Source organism: Lynx canadensis, chromosome D2 (genome assembly GCF_007474595.2).
Source record: "Lynx canadensis isolate LIC74 chromosome D2, mLynCan4.pri.v2, whole genome shotgun sequence".
Taxonomy (NCBI): domain Eukaryota; kingdom Metazoa; phylum Chordata; class Mammalia; order Carnivora; family Felidae; genus Lynx; species Lynx canadensis.
This window is the reverse complement of record NC_044313.2, coordinates 44,808,752-44,833,159: the sequence shown is the minus strand read 5'-3', so window position 1 is coordinate 44,833,159 and position 24,408 is coordinate 44,808,752. Positions and strand designations below refer to the sequence as shown.

Below are 24,408 nucleotides of genomic sequence, written 5' to 3'. Positions count from 1 at the left end.
CCATATACACTTCTGTTCCTGGTTCCTCACTGAAGTCCATTATGGTCACAGAATATACTTTATATGATTGTAACTCATCTAACTTTGTTAGGGTTTGTTTTATGGCTTAGAACATGGTTCGTATCTTGGTGAATCTTCCTTGTACGCTTGAGAAGAATGTGTATTCTGCTATTCTTGGGTGGAGTGTTCTATCAGTATCAATTAGATTAAATTGATTTTAGAGTTGTGCGGGTCTCCTATAACTTCTCTTGATTCTCTGTCTGTGTCTTCTATCATTTACTGAAGGGGAAGACTTGATGTTTCTACGTATAACAGGATTTGTCTTTTCATATCACTTTTTGCTGCATGTGTTTTTGAATCTCTGTTTTGTAATGGGGCACACACATTGAGAACGCTTATGCCTTTTTGATGAATTTAACCTTTCATCATTATGTAATCTCTTTCTTTATCCCTGGTAATTTTCTTTATTCTGAAGTCTACTTTGTCTAAAATTAAAAGTTACTTCAGCTTTCTTTTGCTTAACGTTTGCAAGGTATTTCTTTTCCCATCATTTTATGTCTAATCTACATTATTTTATTCAAAATAGGTTCCTTCTACATGGCATGTAGTTATTTCTTTAAAATCCAATATAAAAATCTGTATATTCAATTACTGTATTTAGACCATTTATATCCAGGTTAATAATTGATATGGTTGTATTTAGATCTATCATTTTTTTTATTCGCTGTTTGTCCCTCTGTTTTTTTTTTTCCTGTTACCCCTTCCTTGACTTCATTTGAAATATTTGACTCTATTTTGGCATTCCATATTAATTTATTTCTTGTTTCTTCAGTTATATATCCTTGTATGATTTGTTGGTATTGTTTTGGTTTTATTTTTATTTTTGTTTTGGTGTGGTTGCTCTAGGGTTTACAATATATACATACCGAACTTTCACAGTTGACTCAAACTTAATATTTACCACCTCAAGCAAAATTAAGAAGACTTGCCACATTATAGATTTCTTGATACAACCCCTTTACGTTAGGATTGTTGTGAATTGTGATTTATAACAAGAAATATATATTTGGTGGCACACAGTTCCTAAAACCCTTGGAATTTCCTAAGTGATAAAAACAATAAAGGTGAAGGGGTGACTTTTGTTGTTCATAACAAGCCCCTTCCAACTACACCTGAGTTCATGTTAATGAGGTGGTTTTTGGAAAGCCCCTAGAGAACTAAGCATGTGGACTGGTTGCCAGGAGAATCATGTTGGTTTTAAGAAAGGGTTAAAATTTTCAGCCTAACCCTCCCACCCCTGTCCTCCAGGGGAGGGTACAGGGGCTGGAGGTTGAACCCACCAGCTATGGCCAATGATTTAATCAATTGTGCTATGTAATGAAGCTTGCATAAAAACCAAAAGGACAGAGTTTAGGAAGCTTCCCAGCTGGTGAACACGTGGACGTGCTGAAAGGGAAGTACATCCAGAGAAAGCATGGAAGTTCCATGCTCCTACTCTCATTCCTTGCCCTATGCATCTCTTCAGTCTAGCTGTCCCTGATTACATCCTTTTACAATAAGTCAGTAATACAGTAAGTAAACTGTTTTCCTGCGTTCCATAAGCCACTCTAGCAAATTAATCAAACTTGAGGAGGAGGTTATGGGAACCACCAGTTTACATGTTTTGTGACTTTCCAGTGTTTGACTTGAGTCACTGTGACACAGCTATACTTCTACCCTTGGATTCTGTGACATGTCCCCATTGAGTATGCTTGTTACCTTCCTATGTTTTCTTAAGCCACTCTCATTTGAGTCTTAGTGTCTTCTTTGCAATCTGACCAGAAAGTGTGAGATTATTCTCAAGAGTCCTCCAATGTGCCACCCCTTAACAGATACTATCCATTAACAAACTTGCTCTTTTGACATCCACCTACAGCATTTGGTTGCATCTCTGTTAGGGGTATACATTGAAAAATTCCCAGTAAAATAAGTACAAAAATGAACTACACTTTTTCCTTATTCTAGTATCAATGTTGCCTGTGAGCCCCCAGTCAGCCTAAAGTGCATAGCTTTGTTTATCCCATTCTGGCAAGCTCAGGACAGTCTGACAATTCATCAGTCAGATTTAGGACTTCTCACAATCAGTTGCCTTGTAGTTTAAAGCCCTTTCTCCTCTTCCAGGCCCCACCTGGCTTAGAAACATTATGTAAAACAAGAGGAAACAGGTGTGGCCTGCTTTCTATTCTTCCACTCTACTCTGGTCAATGTACCAGCTCCCAGGTAGTGCCTTCAGCAAGACCCAGAGGAGGGAGCAGTTTCTTCTTGGCTATAACTTCATTTTTCTTCAGTTGAGGTTGGCACTGTTTGGTCTCTCACTCAGACAGAGTCAGATGCTGTCTCTGTTGTGTAGCACACACCATGGTCTGTTGGTGCCCATCTGAGTATCTTGCTCACGCATATTTCTGGTGACTCCCTCACTACCTGGCAATGTCTTGAAGGGTGCAAACGAGCTAACTGACACTCACAGCTATATTCTTGGGTTTATCCAGGTCTCAGAGATTCCAGGAATCTCTGACACGGCAAATTTTAAATGCAAGGAAAAACAAGGAGGGGAGGAGCACCTTCCATTTGTTGGGAGAAACAGTGAGGACATAAGACCCCATTGGGGAGGACAGAAGGAAAGCCCTCACAAACTCCCCTTTCAACTCTCTTTCATCAATCCCATATCTCCTGATGGAAAAGCTTAGTGGGGCAAGGTAAGGGAATTTATTTTAACTAAACAGAAATAAAATAATTTTCTTTAGTCCTTGGTGCTGATTTTGCTCATCTATAACCCAGCACTTTCCACTTAGGCAGCAGGTGGAGGATAAGGAACGAGTCAGCAGCCTTTAATAAACATTGTGGTGGACATTCAGCATTAGGAGTCATGATTCATGTCTTTTTCTGTTTTCTGTCCTATGCTCCGAGGCCTTAGAAGCAGAGAACTTACAATTTAACACCTCATACTGATGCCAGCAGGCCATGTGCAGGGACCTAGAGGGAGAGGGGTCCTGCAGAACCAGCCAAGAAGATCCTTGGCTTTTCATAGGATGGAAATCAAATGTGAACCAGCAGGAAGTGAGAGCAGTGTTTATGGAAGATATAGAGAGCAGATATAGACAGAGTGTCTAAGAGACTCCGAAAGGAAAGGAATATGAGTCTCATCTTTGTTCCAGGTCTTGGGGATGATGGTCTGGTATACATGTCCCCTCAGGCATCCAGAAACCGGTTAGAACAAAGAAAAGGGCCCAGGTGTTATTACTTGGAGCCAGGGAGCCTTGGTGTCTGGATGTCTAGTGCCAACGGTCTGAAATATGCATACGATAGCTTTCTCCAGTCTTTCTCACCTGGTCCTTCCTTAGATATTATCTAAAGAAACCATTAACTCCTTGCCCCTTACAAGAAGGACATTATGAGGCATGTGTAAAGTGGGGTGAGGGTGCAGGTCCTAGCAAGAATAAAAGCAGGAAAAGGAGCAAAAACAGATTTTCATGGAGTCTTTCAGTGTCCCTGTCTCAATATTGACTTTTATTTACCTACTTCCTCCACATCTGTATCTCTTTATGTATCCTATCTCTAAATTAATGGTGTAATTATCCACCCAATTTCACTCAATTCAGAACACTGGGATTAACCTGGGTGCCTCCCTCATCCTTATCAGCTATATTCAATCAGTCATTAAATCCTCTAAAGTCCTCCTTAGTCATATATCTCTGTCATAAACCCCTTCTCTGTCCCTCTACTACCTTAATTGCAGCCTTCAACCCCTTTTGCTTAAACAATTGCAATAAATTCCTAATTAGTTTCCAGTCAATGAAATCTCTCCCCACCCTACACTGAGCATATCTTCCCAATGATGTGACAAAGTAACTCTCCTTTTTGAAAACATTTGACATCTGTGGAAACAATCCAAGTCCCATACTGGAGAGAAGAAAATATGCAATCAGAAATTTATTTTCCTTTATGAAGATCATAAGCTTTAATTAATAAGAATCTTATCAATCACTTAAAAAAAGGCATGTTGTTTATTTAGGTACTATGCTGTGAATCCCTTCTCTTTGCTGATAACAGAAGCTGTAGGGAGAAAAAATACATACTAAGGGAGCTAAACAAAGAATCCATTTGCTAGCTAATCGAATTGGGTGAAGATCTAAAGATTAAATTGATCTTGCCTGACCTGTTCACTGTCATAAGTGACACATTTCTCTACAGTTATTTTCCTGCCATTTCCAGAGTAAAGACAAATTGTGTGCTGCCAAACCGTTTTATTACCCACATAAAATGTAAACCTTTATGTTTGTCAAGATTTACATGCTTAGCGGATTATCATAAATCACAATTAACAACAGCATAGGAGATAAGGCTCATGACTTTTACATGTTGTTAATCATTTTATCTAAAACAGCACCCATCCAGGGCTTCAGTCAGCTTTATTTTTCTGCATAGTACTTACCACCAAACATTTTCTCTATTTTTTTGTCTCCACCAGAAAGTAAATGCTGTAAAGGCATTTTGTTTGTTTTGCCCAAACAACGGTATTAGTCGTGTTTCATTCATTTGTAAATATCCCTAGTTTAGTGCTTGGTACAAAGTGAGCCTCAGCAAATATTTGTGTAATGGATAAAAGGAAGTAAACGAAAAACAAAACCAAACCTCTGTCGTGTAGCTGAGAAATGGTTTTGCACTTCACAAATTACGAGTAATGAAAACATCTTCACAGTTCTCAGGACAAGGTAAGAGGTGGAGGCTGTCGTTATTCACCCTACTCTACATGTACATGTATGTATACAGTGAAGCTTGAAAATGTGCCGTGTGGAGGTCACAGAGCAGTGGTGGTACAAAATCTGCTAAAATCTGGCCCGATGACCTTGGGTGATTTAGACCCTTTCCTCGATTTCATTAGCCAATTTTAGGTGTCAGACCCAAGAAACCAATTTGCTCCCCTTCGAAACTACCACGTTTGGCACACTATTTATCTCGAAATACATTCTTGAGAAGGCGAAAAGGCGACATGAGGAAAGAACGGGCAAAGGAATAATTTTTAATTCTCACACTATTTTTCTTTTTTTTCAATATATGAAGTTTATTGCCAAATTGGTTTCCATACAACACCCAGTGCTCATTCCAAAAGGTGCCCTCCTCAATACCCATCACCCACCCTCCCCTCACACTATTCTTTTTCAATTTTTACGTAATTCTTGTGACTGCCGCTAGTGAAAGTGTTGAGACAAAAACGTAGACTAGCTCCGCTACCCACAGCTGACATGACCAAAATGCTTCCGCTGCCCACACCCAAAATGGACGCTGACTATGACGCTCCTGGCAATTCTCTACTGGCCCCGCCCCTCTAGCCCGGAACCCCTCCTCCCTACCGTGCCCGCCCTTCCGTCAGAAATCTGCTCATGATTGGGTGTCCCTAGTGTTTGGCGATTCTCCGGATGTTGCGTCACGCAGGGAGTAGGGGAGACTGCGCGCGCACAGACAGTAAAGAGCGGGCGGAGGGCCAGGGAGGTGTGCGCGTTTGCGTATCGCCGGCCCGGAAGGGTAACTGCGCGGTTGAGGTGACCGGGGACTGAGGTATGGCCACTCCGGGCCGATTGTGGCACCGCAGATCCACTGTCATGATGGCTAGCTTCGCGGGGCCGCTGGGTGCATCCGAGGAGAGCTGAAGGCTGCGTCACAGCCTGGCGGCGCGCTAGAGTCACCGTCCTGTGGGTGACCGGGTGAATGGGGGCGACGGCTGCAGGGCCTGAGATAGGCTGGCAGGGGCTCGCCCCCCTCTGCCCTCTTCTGCAGGGGCAGCGAGGTGCTGAATCACCCTGCGGCCGGGCCGCCGCACAGCCACCGCTCTCTCAGATAAGGGGGTGCTTGATAAGGATTGTGCATTGATTCTGGGAGACTGGAGGCTTGCTGCCGAGTCTAGTCTAGAGAGCTGGTTGAACTTCCTCAGGGGACCAGGCGCTTGATTGCATCAATGCTTACGGGAGCGTTTGGGGTTTGGAGTCGGTGATACCTTACCCATTTTATAGCTAACTCACAGGCGTCTCAGAGGGCAAACAGTGTTTCGAGGCCATTTCTAGCATGTGGCAGAAGCAAGATTTCTACGTTGTTCTGTTACGCGACGTGGTAGCCACTCGGTTGGGCCTCTTTCCCAGTCCATGTGTCGGTGACTGAGGAGATAAACAGCAGCAACGTACTGAGATGATGTAACGACGTGAAAGTATTAGAAGGACTCGGTATTTTCCCAGTGTTGTACACCCTCTTATAGATTCAGTGGTAGAGCTGGAAGTACACTCGGTTAAGTAAGTTTTAGCAAAGATTCTTAACTATTGGTGTGCTAGGTAAAACCTATTCCTGGGTCCCATTCCTAGAGATTGAATTATTAGGACCGGAGTTAAGACCCAGGATCTACGTTTTAAGACACATCCTAGGTGGTTTCAGCACCTTGGGTATTTTTATCACATTTTGAAAGTACTGTTTGGCGTGTTTAGCAAAAAATTCATAATGCGTCATTACTGTTGAGGTCTTGAAGCCTTACAGTGCAGTCTGACCTTGAAGAGTTATGCATCTCTTCCTTGGATGACGTTTTTGTTCTGCTCAAAAGTTGTACAGAGTCTTGTTTTAAATTTTCCCATCGAATTCTGGTGTAAATCTTAAAACCATATCTATAAAAGCCATCACACACCCTGTAATTGTCTTAAGAAATTAGCATTCACTTTGTATTACATACATAACTTCTACAGTTATACACCTTATTGTTCAACCTGGGATTTAATTCTGTTTTGGTGAACCATCCCATACTGGATTCTGGGATAGATTTCTTGAAATAACTGGGAATAAACAGAGAATTCATCTTTATCATTTAAAAAGGTCACTTCCATTTTTCTCCTAAAATAGGATTGGTCCTTTCGTATCTCTGTATCTTCTGTGTTAATTCCCTCAGTTAGTGGGTTATTTTTTGTCTGTGTCTAACTAGCATTTCAGATCTGCCTGGTAAACCTGGTGCACCACCATGCTGGCCGCAAGACTTGTGTGTCTCCGGACACTACCTTCCAGGGTTTTCCAACCAGCTTTCACCAAGGCCTCGCCTGTTGTGAAGAGTTCCATCACGAAGCATCAATGGCTCTTAACACCCAGCAGGGTAAAGATAATCTGAATGTTTTCATGTTGTGTCTCTGTGCACTAGGACCTTTTTTTTTTCTTTTTTTTGGACAGAGTATGAAGTTCCCTATTTTACCATTAGTGATGCGCTGAAACAGCCCTGATAATGCCCCAAATCAGTTCTTTCTCCCCATTAGTTTTGTATCATTTTGTTCCTCCTTACCATGTATGAAAGAGCGCTTATAACTTTCTCTTACAGCTTTTGGAATTTCATTCAGAGAATTTACAGTGATTTGTGAGAGATTGAGAGCTCTTAGGGCTCAGGAGATTGTGGAGCCTGTAGTAAAAAGCTGAAGAACCCAGGAATATTACCAGTTGGCCAGTAGCTAGAAATGTTACTAAAAATGTCATTTCAGCTTTTGATTAGAGAGTGGTAAAATCCATTAGGTTAGGGATGCCTGGGTGGCTCCATGGGTTAAGTGTCTGACTTTGGCTCAGGTCCTGATATCCTGGTTTGTGAGTTTGAGCCCTGCATCCAGCTCTGTGCTGACAGCTCAGAACCTGGAGCCTCTTCAGATTCTGTGTCCCTCTCTCTCTCTCTGCCCCTCCCCTGCTCGTGCTCTGTCTCTGTTTATCAATAATAAATAAACATTTTAAAAAAACCGTTAGGTTAGAGAGAAACCCGTTTTCTTTTATAATAGATTTATCGTTCATCGTTTACATTAGAAGTATAAGTTTTGAAATATGAGGTAGATAAGGAAATATATACAGGCTAAAAGAGACAGCTGTTTTCCTCTTGAGTTAACTGTTCCCTGTTGAAAACAGCTAAAATAGAGGTAGTAGTCATCCCGCCCTTTCTTTGGCTTTGTGTTCAGCAAAGATAACTTTCCTGAGCCCCATTCCCCAGATTTAAAAAAAATGCAGCTAATACATATTGAATGCAGATTTTTTAGCAGTTAGTCCTTGAAATGTAATTCTAGAGATATAAATCTGTGGTTTTTTAAATAAACAATTATTCCGAAACTTTAAGAAATAAAGTTGTGAACTAAGGAGTTAAGTGAATCACTTCAAAGATAGACCATAGGTAGGGTCTACATTGAATTTTTTAGATTGGCTAACATACCTTTGTAGTGAAAGTACATACATAGAAACGACCAAATTAGTATAGAGTTTTCTAATGCAATGAGATTTAATTTTATTTTACTGATAACATTCTGTTTTGGTATGTGTGCTGTGTGTCTTTGTTTTCGTGTATATCAGGAATATGCCACCAAGACGAGAGTTGGGATCCGGCGTGGGAAAACTGTCCAAGAACTTAAGGAGGCAGCAGTGGAACCATCAATGGAAAAAATATTCAAAAGTAGGCAGTAGTCTTTAGTTTTTGAGCTGGAATATGTGAATACATTTTACATGCATGAACAGCTTCCTAAACATACGTACAGACTTACGTATATGAGCATTTCCTTGGAAGAAAGGCAATCCATCATTCTTCAGGATCTTGTGGCCCAGAAAAGATTAATATTTCACGCTGGGTCCATTGGTTTCCATTCATATTTCTTCCAGAGAAAATGTTATTTTTACCATTTTTTAAAAAGGATTAGTAGTATGACATGATATAAAAACATATAATCTGTTAAGGAAGTTCATTTGAAGTTGCATAGAATCTTCAAGCATATCATGTTTGTGTATGTTTCAAGTCAAGAGAAAATCACTAAAACAGATACTAATAAAAACCTAAATGTTCAAGAAGAGTCCTCTTAACTGGTTGTTCATATAAGGCCTCCCTGGAAACGAGACCTAACAAAGTCAGTTTGGATTTCAGCTTTGCAAGTTTAACCAGATTGTTCATCTAGCCACGTATACTCAACACTATTGCTTGTTAACAACTTTATAGAATGTCAATATATTATAATGAGAAAGAGTTGTAATCAGTGTCCTTCAGGGCATTTCTTTCTGATAAGTAAGTTTGCCCTGAAAACCAAATTGTATGAATCCTACAGCTACAGCACAGTAATAATCTTAGCAAATTTATACTAAAGGGGGTAAGACGCTGTTTATGAATACTTCCAGCCAATTAGAGTTGATAAGCTGTTTGTTTCTCTTGCTCTTGTTTTAGAGCATCCTCTCCCTTGATTCCGCTGCATAAATATTGATTACACTTTTGGTTCCTTTTTCTTTCTCTTTGTAAAGCATCATCTTTGTTAATAGCACTTTAGACACAGCGTGATATGATTATTAACATTTCTTTTTCATCTTTTTAAGAATATCTTGAGAACGTACCCCCGATTCTTAGGAATAAAACACTATTACAGAAGTATTCCCATGTCCACAGATATACTGCCTCCTTAAAGTTCATTGGAGTGAAATTAAAGGCCAGTCAAGTCTGATCCTTTCTGTATTATTACACTTAGTTTAACATTGTCCTTTTTTACTGGTGCCCTAATTTTAAGACCCTATATATACCCCTATATATTCTAAGTATGGTTTTACAAAGGAGTATGGTATATAGTTTGATTTTCCTCGTATAAATATTAGAGAGAGCTTACCATCCCTTTTCAATTTAGTGAAGATATGACTGTATTAACGCGCATTTCCTTCTGTGCTCTGCAGTTGATCAGATGGGAAGATGGTTTATTGCTGGAGGGGCTGCTGTTGGTCTTGGAGCATTGTGCTACTATGGCTTGGGAATGTCTAATGAGATTGGAGCTATTGAAAAGGCTGTGTAAGTAAATTGTTCCCAAACATTTCTAATCTTAAAGATTCCAGTTTGGTTTTCATCCTTCCCTTTTGCCACTTTTGGAATATTTTATATCTAGTCTTCCAACTGTATAGAAATATACATGAATAAAAATGAAATCTTTTGGCATCTGTTCAAACTTAAGTAAAAATCTTTTACCAAGGTTATATGTGTTTAGGCAAGGAGAAAATGTGTTTTTTTTGTAGATGTGCCAAGTGCTTATGTTTTATGTTTTTATTTTTTAAACTTTATTTTGAGAGAGGGAGAGAGTACAAGCTGGAAAAGGGCAGAAAGAGAGGGACAGAGAATTCCAGCCAGGCTCTACGCTGTCATCACAGAGCCCAGTACTGGGCTGTATCTCACAAACCGTGAGATCATGACCTGAGCCGAAATCAAAAGTCAGATGCTTTTAACTGACTGAGCCACCCCAGTGTCCCAAAGTTCTTATGTTTTATATCATTTAATTTTTATGATAGCTCCAATGCATGCATCATTATTTCCATGATAAATGAAGTGAATACGATAGCAGTAAATTGATATTTCCTAAAGTTTCCCAGCAAATAAATAATTGAACCAAAATTTATATCCATGCTTTCATAAATGAACCATGTTGTGTTTCTTACAGAATTTGGCCTCAGTATGTGAAGGATAGAATTCATTCTACCTATATGTACTTAGCAGGAAGTATTGGTTTAACAGCTTTGTCCGCCCTGGCAGTGAGCAGAACTCCTGTGCTTATGAACTTCATGATGAGAGGCTCTTGGGTGGTAAGTCAGCTTGTTTTTGTTTTCCTTTTCCACTAAATACCAAAAGATTTGGCAAAAAATATTGGCCGGGAGTGGGGGGGAGTGGATTAAATGGAAAGAATCCCTTACTATATTGACAGGTTGTTCAAATCTGAATTAATAGTGCAGCTGAGACAAAGTAGGAAGTACATTCTGAGATAAATCAGCTATCATTCTTAGTTGAGTGTATATTTAAATACTGGTAAAGGGGTTGAAAACCAAACATACAGGAATATCCTACTTACCTAGAAGCAGCTATCAAATAGCTTGTATTTTATAGCAATTTTATTAAAAAAAAAAAAAAGACAGGGCAAATGCAAAGCCATCTTAGAAATCAGTGGAAAATATGTATTGCTAACATTCTGAACTTTCCTGACCCTGTGTAGGGTTTTACATTCAGTGAGTGTTTCTTGAGCATTTGTTAATTTTTCTGGATAAAAAAAATAGTGATTTCAAAAGTGGTAGCTATTTTTCTACTGTCTGGTTGAAGAGATGAACTTGAGTAAGTGGTAAAGGATGTGCAAGGAGAAGTAGAAAGTGTAAAATCAGTTGAAAGACTGTTTTTATCTTGGACTAGTAGGGAAGTTCCATGAAAGAGACGTTTATTTCACCAGAACTGTTGGAGGCTATCATTTTTTATTTTAGGAGAGAACAAAGGTAGTCTAGGTTTGCAGAACAGCTTGAGCAAAGGAGAAGAGGTAGTCATTAAAACCCGCAGAGTGCTCACTCACTCTCTCTCTCAAATAAACAAACATTGGGGTGGAGGGCAACGCCTGGATGGCTCAGTCGGTTAAGTGTCTGACTCTTGGTATTGGCTGAGCTCGTGATCTCCTGATCTTGGGATTGAGCCCCCATGTCAGAATCCCTTCTTGGAATTCTTTGTCTGCCCCTCACCCTCGTGCACTCGCGCGTGCTCGCTCTCTCTCTCTCTCTCCTCCAAATAACATTAGAAGGAAACATCAGAGTGGAGTTCGAGTATCTGAGGTCTAGAGTGTAAAGAAGACACAATCAGACAGTGTCTGGTTGCCACACTGAGGAGCGGGTCTAATCAGTGAGAAGCGGTTGCAGATACTGGAACAGCAGAAAATACGATTTGTCTTTGAGTTCTAAGAAGTCAAATGGAAGAGACAAGAAGCAACTATACCAGCTGGGGCTTTTCAAGATCTGAAGTGGAGGATTATAAGAATGTGAGCTATGAGTTTGAGACTGGAAGGGAATGGGAGATGGGACCGTTTATATCATACAGATTTCCAAATCTGTACTTTCCAAAGAAGAACCATTTAGGGTAGTGTGGCCATTTGGACACTTCAGTATTCTTAGAATCTTACTTCTCAGATGGGTGTCCTGAATCTCCTAGCCTAGAACTTCATGAAAGCACAGAATAAGCACGGTGCATTCTCACCAGGAATGTACATTTTAATCAGGCAAATAATTTAAAACAATGATTTTTAACAAAGCAACGTGGTTATAAGAGAAAAATTTAAGTATACAAAGAGTTTAGCCCCTAAAATAAGACTTCAAAGAAGTGTTTGTGCTTGGGCCATATTCTCAACTTACTTTCGGCATAAGATTACTCTTACCTGCTGTTAGAACTACTTAAATTAAAAAATTTGGAAAGCCAGGCAGGTGCTACAGAGAGGAAGATGAAGATTTTTGGGGGGGGACAGACATACACACAAATAATGTCAAAGTTGACACCAAGTGATTTTGGAACAGAGGAGAGGCTTCTGACACTGCTCATGGCAGTCAGGGTACCTCCCAGAATAACTTTCCAGGGGACGAGATAATCCTTGAATAACTCAAATGAATTAGGCAAAATAAATGGAATTAAAGAGGCACGAAATGGGGTCATATTCGCATCCCTACTATTTCATTGTAGCTGGAGTGTAGAGTATGGAACGGTGAAAGGCAAAGAATGGAACTGGGTCATGAACATGAAGGACCTTAAAAGAAAAAAATACCGTTGTGATAAATACCCTGAAAGTGCCTTGCATTTGTATGAAGAAATGCATGAAGTGGATTTTAGTAATTATTTCTTCATTGGAAAGTGATCTAGTAGAACTCTGTGCTTTTTTCTGTTAATGAGTAAAGGCTTTCCCATTCTCAGCAAAAATATCTGTTTTGTTTTTATCTGTACTTTGCATCTGAGGTTGAACATTCATGTGCCTGTGTTCAGATGGATAATGCAGAGGAGGGAGGCAGGCCTTAGGTCACACAAGGGATTAGTGACATCTAACCAAAAGCATTCACAATCTGTTGTTTTTTGAATAGTTGGGCTACCAGATATCTGCTGTTTTCTGTCCAAGAGTAGCAAATTTGCAGTTTCTGTTTCAGGTTTCCTAAAGGTTCATTACAGTCTTTCTCTATTATGTACATTTCTTTCTATATGCACAAGAAGTATTTAAGTGTCATAACAATGGAAATGTAAGATAAAAGGGACGGAGGACCAAGTCAGCTAGAAAACTAAGAGGATAGAGAAGTAGAATCTTATTCTCTTTTCCATGTGCTTCTGTTTTTTAGGTTTTTGTTAAGCAAATGATGGAGTTCAAGGCAGTGTGCTATGTATATATTCTAATTGGTGTATCATGATAAGTTTTTTTTAATGTAGTTTGCTATGCAAAAATAAATACAATTAATAATTATTTTGGGATTGTTAAAGAGGTTTTGTTAGGTCTCTGTCTAGGAAGAATACAATTTTTAAAAGGTCATGTTATCAATCAGAGCTCAACATACTCACTTGAAGAGTCTGCAAAACTTTGTGTGACAGTAGGGGACACTCTTGTCCCCTCCTAGATCAGTTTTCATTATCCTTAATTTTTTTTTTTAATTTTTTTTTTTTAATTTTTTTTAATTTTTTTTTCAACGTTTATTTATTTTTGGGACAGAGAGAGACAGAGCATGAACGGGGGAGGGGCAGAGAGAGAGGGAGACACAGAATCAGAAACAGGCTCCAGGCTTTGAGCCATCAGCCCAGAGCCTGACGCGGGGCTCGAACTCACGGACCGCGAGATCGTGACCTGGCTGAAGTCAGACGCTTAACCGACTGCGCCACCCAGGCGCCCCTTTTTTTTAATTTTTTAATGTTCATTTATTTTTGAGAGAGAGTGAGAGAGAGCACAAGTGGGGGAGGGGCAGAGAGCAAGGGAGACACAGAATCTGAAGCAGGCTCTAGGCTCTAAGCTGTCAGCACAGAGCCTGACATGGGGCTCGAACACACGAACTGCAAGATCATGACCTGAGCTGCAAGATCATGACCAAGTTGGATGGTTAGCCGACTGAGCCACTCAGGCGCCCTTATCCTTAATCTTCTTAAACAAAATTTATTGGAGGGACTAGCTTAACTTGGAACTTGAGGGTTTTTCCTTTGTTGTTGTATATAAGGATTGATTTTTCTCAGTAACGTGTGTTTCAGACAATTGGTGCAACCTTTGCAGCCATGATTGGAGCTGGAATGCTGGTACAGTCAATACCATATGACCAGAACCCAGGCCCAAAGCATCTTGCTTGGTTACTACATTCTGGTATGTTCTAACTTTAAATTTTTATTAAATAACCTTCATTACTGTCTTCTTTGGTGGTTCTTTACAATTGTGAATGACTTGTGCATAATTTAATAAAGACTCATGTTTAGAAAACACTTATAGTTTTTTGTACTTAATAGTGGTTGTATTATAGCCAGATCTCTACTCTGAAAAAATAATTATTCAGATACTAAGACCATGGACATCCCAGTATTATACTTGGCCTCCTGTGACAGTCTAATACACGTAGAGATTTCCTTTATGTATTTTGCCTAATACTAGAAGCATTTCAAACCTGATACACATTACTTGAGAATTATTCTTGTGTATCTTTAGAAAAATTTTAAAATGAGGGTGGAGAAGGAAAGGAGGAGGTAAGTCACAAGAAAGAATAGGAGTACAGGATCTTGCAATGGGGCATTGGAAGAAAGAAAACAATAAGAAAGACCTTTGGAAGTGTACTTTGTCTCTGATACAGTTAACTGGGTCATTATTTAGATGGGTCTTAGCGCAAAGTTACCATGGACAGGGCAAAGGCTGTCCACTCCCTGGTATTGCAGGACAGTTTTAATATCCTTTTAGGTATATGTTGTGATATCTCCCTTAATTATGGAGACACAAATATTTTAAAGTTTAGATAAAGTGTTGCCATTATCTGTGGGTTGAATAAAGAACCAACTAGACCTAGAAGCAAAAGTGTGTCTTAGATACATGTTCTCTACCTCAAAACAAGACAGATTTTTTTCTATATATTTTTTTGAGTATAGGTGATAAACAATGTTACAGCGGCAAGTGTACAACATAGTGTTTCCAGTTCTGTATACATTATGCTATACGCCTCACAGTGCAGCTACCATCTGTCACTTTATAGCACTATTACAGTGTCACTGACTATATTCCCTATGCTGTGCCTTTTACTCCTGTGATTTACTCTGTAACAGGAAGCCTGTATCTCCCACTCCTTTCACCCATCTTGCCCATCCTCCCACCTCCCCTCTGGCAACAATCCGTTCTCTGTTTTTATGGATCTGTTTCTTTTTATTTTTTTATTCTCTTAAGACAAGTTTTATGAGCATTTCCTTGAAACTTTCTTGGAAGCAGGCTCTGAAATGTTTCTTACGTGGGTTAGTAAATGGAAATTAGGTTTTTGGCACCCAGTGAGCCAGATTTCCAGTGCGAACTATGTCATTCATATTATTATGTGCTGTTTTTGTTTTGGTAAACATGAGACTTCACATGACTTCACAGTCTCAGTTTTCAACTCTCTACTATTAGGCCTGAGGTTATTCAACCATAGATTTTGTCTATGGAGTTTTACAGGACAAAGTCCTTGTGATGGAGGGAGGTGGTCCAGTATTTTCTAGTACCAATAACCTGCTTTAAAAAAAATTTTATCCAAAATATAATATGTGTACTTCTAAAAATGTAATATCTCTTGAGTGCTATCTGTAAATATTTAAGGATTACTCAGCTTCGGGACAACTGCATATCACAGTAGTATACAGAGCTTTTTGTTTTTAAGTATGAAGTGTATATCCTTTCATTAAAACACCAAAATCCTCACCATCTGAGTTTAGCATTTATGTTACAGTTACAATTCTCTGGATTATAGTATCTTGTCCAGTGAATGGACTTTTGCACCTGTTTCCATTTTAGACACTTGAGTTCCTTGAGAAAACTGGTTTAGTGTTTTTACCTCTGATAAGTAGTAAATATTTAGTGACTTATTGAATTAAAATAGTCATGTTGTTTCAATTTGAGCTTAGAATTAAGGGCTTTCTATCTGGGTTGCTTAGAAAACTCCTTTTAATCTGATACTGTAGTGTATAAATTACTTGAGGTATTTAATGTATTGGAGGGGACCCCCAACACTACCCATTTGTTCAGTATTTTTTTAGAAGGAGTCATAGGACTCAGCATATAGTTGTACTCAGAGCTAAGGACATCAAAAGGACACATGACAGAATCTGGAGAAATCCATCCACAGGCTTTCAGTGCGCTCCCTCCTTCTTTGAGGGGACATAGTAAGGATGTGTAAAGCGCAGTAACATGCAGTGTTACTGCCCAGGGAAGCCCGTTAGAGACTTGGTACCCACAGGCTTTAATAAGGGCTAATCATGTAGGCACCCTCCTAACAACTACCAAAATACAGATTCCAGAAGGAAAACAGACTTTCAGCATAACTCTTAACTGTTTGCACAAGTAGTCTAACCCTGCCAGAGAATGATTTAAGTGCCAAGTTCTTAAATCCCAGCCAAGGACCAGCCCTGCAAGCAAGTCTTTGTAAAGATAACCTTAGGCCTGCTATGCGAAACCTTCCCTGCACAGCATGAATGCCAATTTTTGCTTTATGCTTCATATATACCTACCTATTTTAAGCTATGCAGGCAGGCATTAGTATTCCTGTTTTGTGGATGAGGAAGCTAAGTTATGTGAGGTCAGTATGCCAGGAAGTGCTGTATTCTTTCTTCAAGTCTAGCCCTGTATCCACTTTTTTTTTTTTTTAAGTGTATTTCTTTTGCAAGAGAGAGCATGAGCTGAGGAAGGCTAGAGAGAGGGGGAGAGAGAAAGGATCTGAAGCGGGCTCAGTGCTGATAGCAGAGAGCCCAATGTGGGGCTTGAACTCATGAACCATGAGATGTTGACCTGAGCTGAAGTCAGATGCTTAACCAACTGAGCCACTCAGGCACCCATGTCCACTCTTTCATTCACTGGAATGATTGAGCTGAGAACTGAAGGAAGCTTAGGTGACCCAAGGGCACCCCCTCACAGTATTAAAGGGACATCAGAGTTGGCTTTTGACCAATATTAACATCCCAGTGCATTCCATTTTCATTTTTCATCCAGATGTTTAGCACTATGCAGATACAGCTGTGGTCTTCATCAGGACTAAGTGATACTATGCAGGAATTACTGAAATGATCATTGGAAAACTATTCTAATTCTGTTTTTCCCCCAGCTTTATCAGGATGTAATTACCACGTGATACTGTAAGTTTTCAGATGTACAACTGGTTGATTTATACATTTATATATTGCGTAATGACTACCACCATAGCTTTAGCTAACACCTCCATTCCGTATTTACCATTTCTTTTTTGTGGTGAGAGTACATTTAAGATCTGGTCTCTTAGCAACATTCAAGTAGATGATACAGTGATAGCTGTAATCACCATGTGTGTATTAGGTCCTCAGATTTGTTAATCTTACAACTGGAAGTTTGTACTTTTACCAGTATCACCCCATTTCCCCTACCCCATTACCCCTGGTAACCACCACTCTATGCTGTTTCTCTGAGTTTGACTTTTTTAGATTGCACATAGAAGTGACATCATATGGTATTTGTTTTTCTCTTAGTTCACTTAGTATCATGCCCTCAGGGTCCATTCGTGTTGTCAAAAATGGCAAGATCTCATTTTTTTATGGCTGAATACTACTCCATTGTGTATATACACCATGTCATCTTTATCCATTCACCCATCAAAGGACAATTTGGTTTTTGTATTTTGGAGATTATAAGTAACGCTGCAGTGAACATGGGAGTACAGACATCTGTATAAGATCCTGGTTTCCTATCTTTTGGTTATAAACCCCGAAGTGGGATTGCTAAATCATATGGTAATTATCGTTTTAATTTTTTAAGGAACCTCCATACAACTGGCTGTACTAGTTTGGTGAATGTTAGTTTTTGTTCACAATAATAATGGTGAGCTATCTTTGTTAGTTTTGTAATTAATAATGTCCTTAAGCAGCAGACATCTATTACCATTTAAGATTTTTATGAGAAAGTATCATTGAAAAATCTCTGAATAAACTTAAAAGTTTTGCTAAAGCTACAGGGAGGCTGGGCCACAGCTCCCCACACCATCAGATAACCAGCCCTTAGAGAACAGGCTCACCAAAGAGCCAGACCATGGGGAACAGACCTTTGGAGGGACCTCCCTAAAGCTGACAAAAAGTCCTGGAGGACCAGACCCCCAAAGGCCTCAAACTTAGGGGCTACTATTCTGAAAAGGCCAAGAATCAGGTGCCCACACTCTATGAGGACCCAGATACTGAGGATAAGTCTCCCAGAGGGCTAGAACACAAAGAGCCTGATTGCCAAAGAGCTAGGCCACGAGAGTTGTATCTCTCAGAGGACCGTGGCATCTGGGATGAGACCTTGGCACGGCATGGTGGCCAGGATCTCTGGAAGACCAAGCCGCCAAGGGCCAGACCCCCCAGGGATAAAAGCTCCAGAGATAGAACCTCCAATGAACTTGTGGGAATGCAAACTGGTGCAGCCGCTCTAGAAAACAGTGTGGAGGTTCCTCAAAAAATTAAAAATAGATCTACCCTATGACCCAGCAATAGCACTGCTAGGAATTTACCCAAGGGATACAGGAGTGCTGATGCATAGGGGCACTTGTACCCCAATGTTTATAGCAGCACTTTCAACAATAGCCAAATTATGGAAAGAGCCTAAATGTCCATCAGCTGACAAATGGGTAAAGAAATTGTGGTTTATATACACAATGGAATACTACGTGGCAATGAGAAAGAATGAAATACGGCCCTTGGTAGCAACGTGGATGGAACTGGAGAGTGTGATGCTAAGTGAAATAAGCCATACAGAGAAAGACAGATACCGTATGTTTTCACTCTTAGGTGGATCCTGAGAAACTTAACAGAAGTCTATGGGGGAGGGGAAGAAAAAAAAAGAAAAGAGGTTGGAGAGGGAGAGAGCCAAAGCATAAGAGACTCTTAAAAACTGAGAACAAACTGAGGGTTGATGGGGGGTGGGAGGGAGAGGAGGGTGGGTGATGGGTATTGAGGAGGGCACCTTTTGAGATGAGCACTGGGTGTTGTATGGAAACCAATTTGACAGTAAATTTCATATTAAAAAAAAAAAAAAAAAGAAAAGAACCTCCAATGAACCTAACCATGCAGAATGACAAAACCAAAGAAGTGTATCATTGCCGTTGAGGCCACTCGAGAAACTGTCTTTGACAGGGTCAGCCCACACAGGAGAGGACCATTTGAGGGGCAGGCCATGGAAAACAGGACCACCAGGCTAGACCCTAGGGAGCCAGGGGAGGATTGGGCTCCACAAGGGGGTGCTGTGAAAGCATGATGAGGGAGGCAGGGCCTCATTCTTGCTCCCTGGTACCAGCTCTACCTCCTGCTCCTGGCCCCCTCCTATTCCTGGCCATTGGTGGCTAATGGGGTCAGGAGAACCTGGAGCAGAGAGCTGGCACCAGTATAGGGAGGGGGGTGGGGGGAAGGACACTTTTTCATCCTCTGCCTGTGGCTTAATGCAAATTTTGGGACAGGGAGTTAGTTACCTGGGGCAAGTAAAGTGGGGAGCATGATGGAGAATAAAGGTTTTTTTGTGGATTCTGCACAAAATTTGCTAAAAATTTTGCTGTCAGTTGCAAAACTGATGGGAATCCTAATAGAAATGTCATAGAGGAATTTTTATTCAGTATTTTTCTTACAGCAAAAGCTATTTTTAGTTGTTCATTATCATGCGATAATATCTTATTACTTGATCTAGAAATGTTACTTTCACAAAAGAGACACACTGTTAAAATTATAGGATGAAGATAGCTCCTATTCTGAGTTAAACTCTGCACATTTAATGTGTAAGAAGAGGGCAACTTGTTCTACTGAGCACTGAAATAATGCCTTATCTGAGATTTATTTTTTTTAATTAAGGTGTTCTTTTAACCTTTGCTGATTAAATTATTGGTGCCTTTCACTAATTTTCCTGAACTTGTTGATAAATATCTGACAACTAAAATTACTGTTTACAAACTGAGCTGACATTCCCTTCTACCCAAGGAAACAACGCTGTCTGTCCTTGAAGTTCCTGCATCTTAAGATTAGCATCATATATGCGTTCTCTCATTTTACTTTGTTCCCTTTTGGCAGCAGCAGGTTTGACCTTGAGTTAGTCATTTTAAGCCTTTTTGTCTCAATTCTTACATATATACGAATTTTATGAAGAATACCAGTAGGCTCACACACAGATAATGAACCATGTAGAATTTGATAAAGTTATTAAAACGCCAAATTAATGTTTGTGTTTTTGAGTTGAGACTGTTTAACTAGGTATAGTGTTGTGATTTTGAATTTGGATAGCCACAAGTTTGGGGTGTGGAATTTGGGGGTAGTATCACCTAAATAAGGGAGAGATGTTGTAGTCCTGTTGTTTAACCATAAGGTACGTGATGTTCAGATGGTGTGTTAGTTACAAGTGGTGTTTTCTTTCTGGTTCTTACTTAGTCAATACTTAACTACTTGCTCTTTCTCCAGGTGTAATGGGTGCAGTGGTGGCTCCACTGACAATATTAGGGGGGCCTCTTCTCATCAGAGCTGCATGGTACACGGCAGGCATCGTGGGAGGCCTCTCCAGTGTGGCCATGTGCGCACCTAGTGAGAAGTTTCTGAACATGGGAGCGCCCCTGGGAGTGGGCCTGGGTGTCGTCTTTGTGTCATCACTGGGTGAGCTACTGCGCTTTGACATTCACTTCTTGGTATCCGAAAACCATTGATGTACTCAGCTATACTAATGGAGGGAACTTATTAAGAGTTATTAAAAAAATTTTTTTAACGTTTATTTATTTTTGAGAGAGAGAGAGAGAGCATGAACAGGGGAGGGGCAGAGAGAGAGAGGGAAACACAGTATTTGAAGCAGGCTCCAGGCTCTGAGCTATCATCACAGAACCTGACATGGGGCTCGAACTTGTCAACTGTGAGATCATGACCTGAGCCAAAGTCAGATGCTCAACTGACTGAGCCACACAGGTGCCCCAAGAGTTATTTTAAAAAGTTTAAAAGACGGGGCGCCTGGGTGGCGCAGTCGGTTAAGCGTCCGACTTCAGCCAGGTCACGATCTCGCGGTCCGTGAGTTCGAGCCCCGCGTCGGGCTCTGGGCTGATGGCTCAGAGCCTGGAGCCTGTTTCCGATTCTGTGTCTCCCTCTCTCTCTGCCCCTCCCCCGTTCATGCTCTGTCTCTCTCTGTCCCCAAAAAAATAAACGTTGAAAAAAAAAAAAAAAAAAAAAAGTTTAAAAGACAAACACTAATTAGATTGCATTTTCTTATTTGGCATCATGGTAAACTATTTTGGGTTTCACACAATACATCTAAAATGGGAAAGTTCGTCTGGAGAACATGCAAGAGCCTTTCTGTAATGTGGGCAGGTGACCCATTACAGGCATAAGTATCATGGGTTTGGACTGAATATGCATAAAATTACACGGTGCATATAGTCAGTCTTTTTCCTATCTGTGCAGTACACTAAAAGGTTTTTTTAAAGAAATGTTAATCATAAATCCAGTTAGAGAAGAGTCCTTTTTTCTTTTTTTCCTCCCAGGATCTATGTTTCTTCCACCCACCACTGTGGCTGGTGCCACTCTGTACTCAGTGGCAATTTATGGTGGATTAGTTCTTTTCAGCATGTTTCTTCTGTATGATACACAGAAAGTAATCAAGCGTGCAGAAATAGTGCCACCATATGGAGTCCAAAAATATGATCCCATCAATTCGTAAGTAGTCTTCATGTCTTATTTCTGTTACACAAGACGTTTGTGTTATTATGGTCTGTTTTGTTTTATGGTCGTATTAGTTTCCTAGGGCTACCATAACAAATATTACAAACCGAATGGTTCAAACCATGGAAATTTACACTCTTGCAGTTCTAGAGGCTAGAAATCTGAAATCAAGGTGTCATCAGGGTTGATACCTTCTGAGGGCTCTAAGAGAATCCTCCCCGCCTCTCTTCTAGCTTCTTGTTTTGGCCAGCAGTCCTTGACATTCCTTGTCTTATAGGTACATCACTCCAATCTCTCCCTCTGTCTTCACATGGCATTCTTCCCGTATGTCTCTCTCTGTCACCTCTTATAAGGACACCAGTCATTTTGGGTGGAGGCCCACCCCATTCCAGTATTAACCTCATCTTCCCTCCTATCTTGATTATATTTGCAAAGACCCTCTTCCCAAATAAGGCCACATTTACAGGTACAGGGATTAGGATGTCAACATATCTTGAATTCAACCCACAGTAATGGGTTTGTCAAATTTTACGATCTCTGTTGTTGTTTGATCTATTGTATCTTTTTAGTAAGCTATGTATCCGCAGAACATTTGATTATATTGTAACTAAGTTTAATTTAGATATTCAGTTAAGTCCAAATATTTACCTACTTTTGTTAATTAGTTTTGTGGTACAGTTATGTAACAACACTTTTTTTCTCTTTTCTTGGCCTCTCCACCAAAGTAGGTTATTTTATTTAAACAAATTTGTTGGGTTTCATGTTTTCTATCACATTTTTACAAGTAATTTGTTTTTTGTTTCTTTGAAGCTAAAATTTAATGTTTTTTTTAAAAAATGCTGCTGTAACACAGATATATAACAGGTTTTGGTTGGTGGTGGGGGGTTTCCTTGAGGGGTTATTATATTTAAAAATGCCAGACTTGTGTCTAACACATTTTTATGAAGGTGCTACTTTAGTTTTGTTTTAATTATTTCTTGGCCTATCTTACAGGGTGTTTCTGCAAGATACTACACTCATAAGAGAGGGTCAGAGGGTAGAATAATGATTTTTAAAACTGCCCTTTAACATTTCAAAGATTAATCTGCCAAGGAAAATCTTGACTGTTTTCAGAGCCGTCCTTAGTTGGCATCTTTTCTTTTTCTGATTTCCATTTCATATGCTGTACCTATGACAAATAGTATTGCTTTTCTTTTCTAGATTAAGAAATAGTTCTTTTAGAGTTATTAGAATTACATCATCTATAATAGGCCGTAATTTTCTTTTCCAGGATGCTGGGAATCTACATGGATACGTTAAATATATTTATGCGAGTTGCCAGTATTCTAGCAACTGGAAGCAACAGAAAGAAGTGAAGCAACTCAGCTTCTGACCTCTCCAGTACCTCGGATATCTTGTTTGTTTAATAGGGGCAGGTGTTCACGGAATAGTTTGTATAAGCAGCTTTCACTGATGTGTAGAAGATAAGACTTGTCAGCAGGTTTCAGATGTTTGGTGATTTGATGCTTCAGGTCTGCTTTCTCTTCTAAAGAATAAATTCAGTTGTTCTCTTCCAAATAAGCACACACATTTCCAGTTTCTCAAGTGTGAGTAATTCTAAAACGTTTTAATGAATGTGAAAACTAAGGTTTGTGTTGTGAGGATTTAACTGTTCTGTTTTAAAATTTATTTAAGTGAAAATTAGCAGATTTTGTTTTGCTGCATATTTTTTGAAATGCAGAAATATTAAGTAATGTCATAAGTGACGTAGGAGTTTGGTAAAGGGACCAGAGAGAAGCAAAGGATCACCTTCAGTCTTTCTTTGAATACTTAGCACTTGTGTCGGTGGTGAGCCAGTGAGAGGGGTCTGGCTCTTTGGAGACAAATTAATCATTGCTGTTTTCACATTCATCTTTTGAACTTAATCAAAAGCATTGAGCATAAACAAAGATCTAGGTGATTCATTCTCCCAATGTTCCTTTCTTTCTCAGTGCTATCTTTACAATGTAGAAGTGATCGTGTTTGGCTTTTCATTGTTTGACATTGTTAGGACAGTTGAGAATGTTAATCATCTGGAGAATTCCTGACATGTAGTTAAATATGTTTAAGTTTTAATTTTAAACCTTATGGAGCAAAATATCCTTAAAATTCTTCTCAGGATGAAACATTCAAAGCATGAAATCTGTTGCATTTTCAAATATACAAACACAGTATTCCTAATTGCTGAATTTTTTTTGCATATTTATTGAAATGTTTAAGAGAATATATGCTTGCCTTTCTTCATCTCTTCAGGCTTTGAAGCTTTTATTAGAAAAGCCTGTTTGTGGCTTACACTTAAGATTATGAAAGCAGTTTTTCTCTCAGGACTTGGTTTCTTGCATTCCTCTCAGACTAAGCACTAAAAACACAGGAGAGCATAGCTAGTCTTTCTTCATGAACTATATCAATCAAAACTATAATGGGCAAAGTGTTTTGTTAGAGTTTCCCCCAGCAGACTTTTCCTTCTCTTCTGCATGGGCGATTACTTGACTGTTGTGATATTGGTAAGTTTTTTTGATACAGAAGAGTTATTTTTGGAAGTTCTTAATGAATGAAATAAGTGTGTATGATTATTGAGATGATTGGTGTTTTTGACAAATATTTATTACAGTAATCCAGAAGTAACTATTCTAACCACCTCAAATTACATAGAATGCTTATTTCTGAATTAATAAATGTTCCAGCCAGGTGGT

At 39.6% G+C, this 24,408-nt stretch overlaps 1 protein-coding gene across 1 annotated transcript; it reads left to right on the top strand.

The window, feature by feature from the left end:
• Window positions 1–5,463: 5,463 nt before the first annotated feature.
• Window positions 5,464–24,408, top strand: GHITM (growth hormone inducible transmembrane protein). The gene is made up of 9 exons (XM_030334576.2): window positions 5,464–5,595; window positions 6,995–7,159; window positions 8,380–8,479; window positions 9,730–9,841; window positions 10,482–10,623; window positions 14,054–14,162; window positions 20,459–20,647; window positions 21,520–21,691; window positions 22,968–24,408. Exons 2-9 carry the CDS (start codon window positions 7,031–7,033, stop codon window positions 23,050–23,052), a joined length of 1,038 nt encoding a protein of 345 aa, XP_030190436.1. The 5' UTR covers window positions 5,464–5,595; window positions 6,995–7,030; the 3' UTR covers window positions 23,053–24,408.

Bases quoted from the DNA above. Each gene is read 5' to 3' on its own strand.
- GHITM (XM_030334576.2), top strand. From the start codon at position 7,031: ATGCTGGCCGCAAGACTTGTGTGTCTCCGGACACTACCTTCCAGGGTT. The intron at 9,842-10,481 runs GTAAGTAAATTG...TGTTTCTTACAG, and splicing joins GGAGCTATTGAAAAGGCTGT to AATTTGGCCTCAGTATGTGA. The intron at 14,163-20,458 runs GTATGTTCTAAC...CTCTTTCTCCAG, and splicing joins TGCTTGGTTACTACATTCTG to GTGTAATGGGTGCAGTGGTG.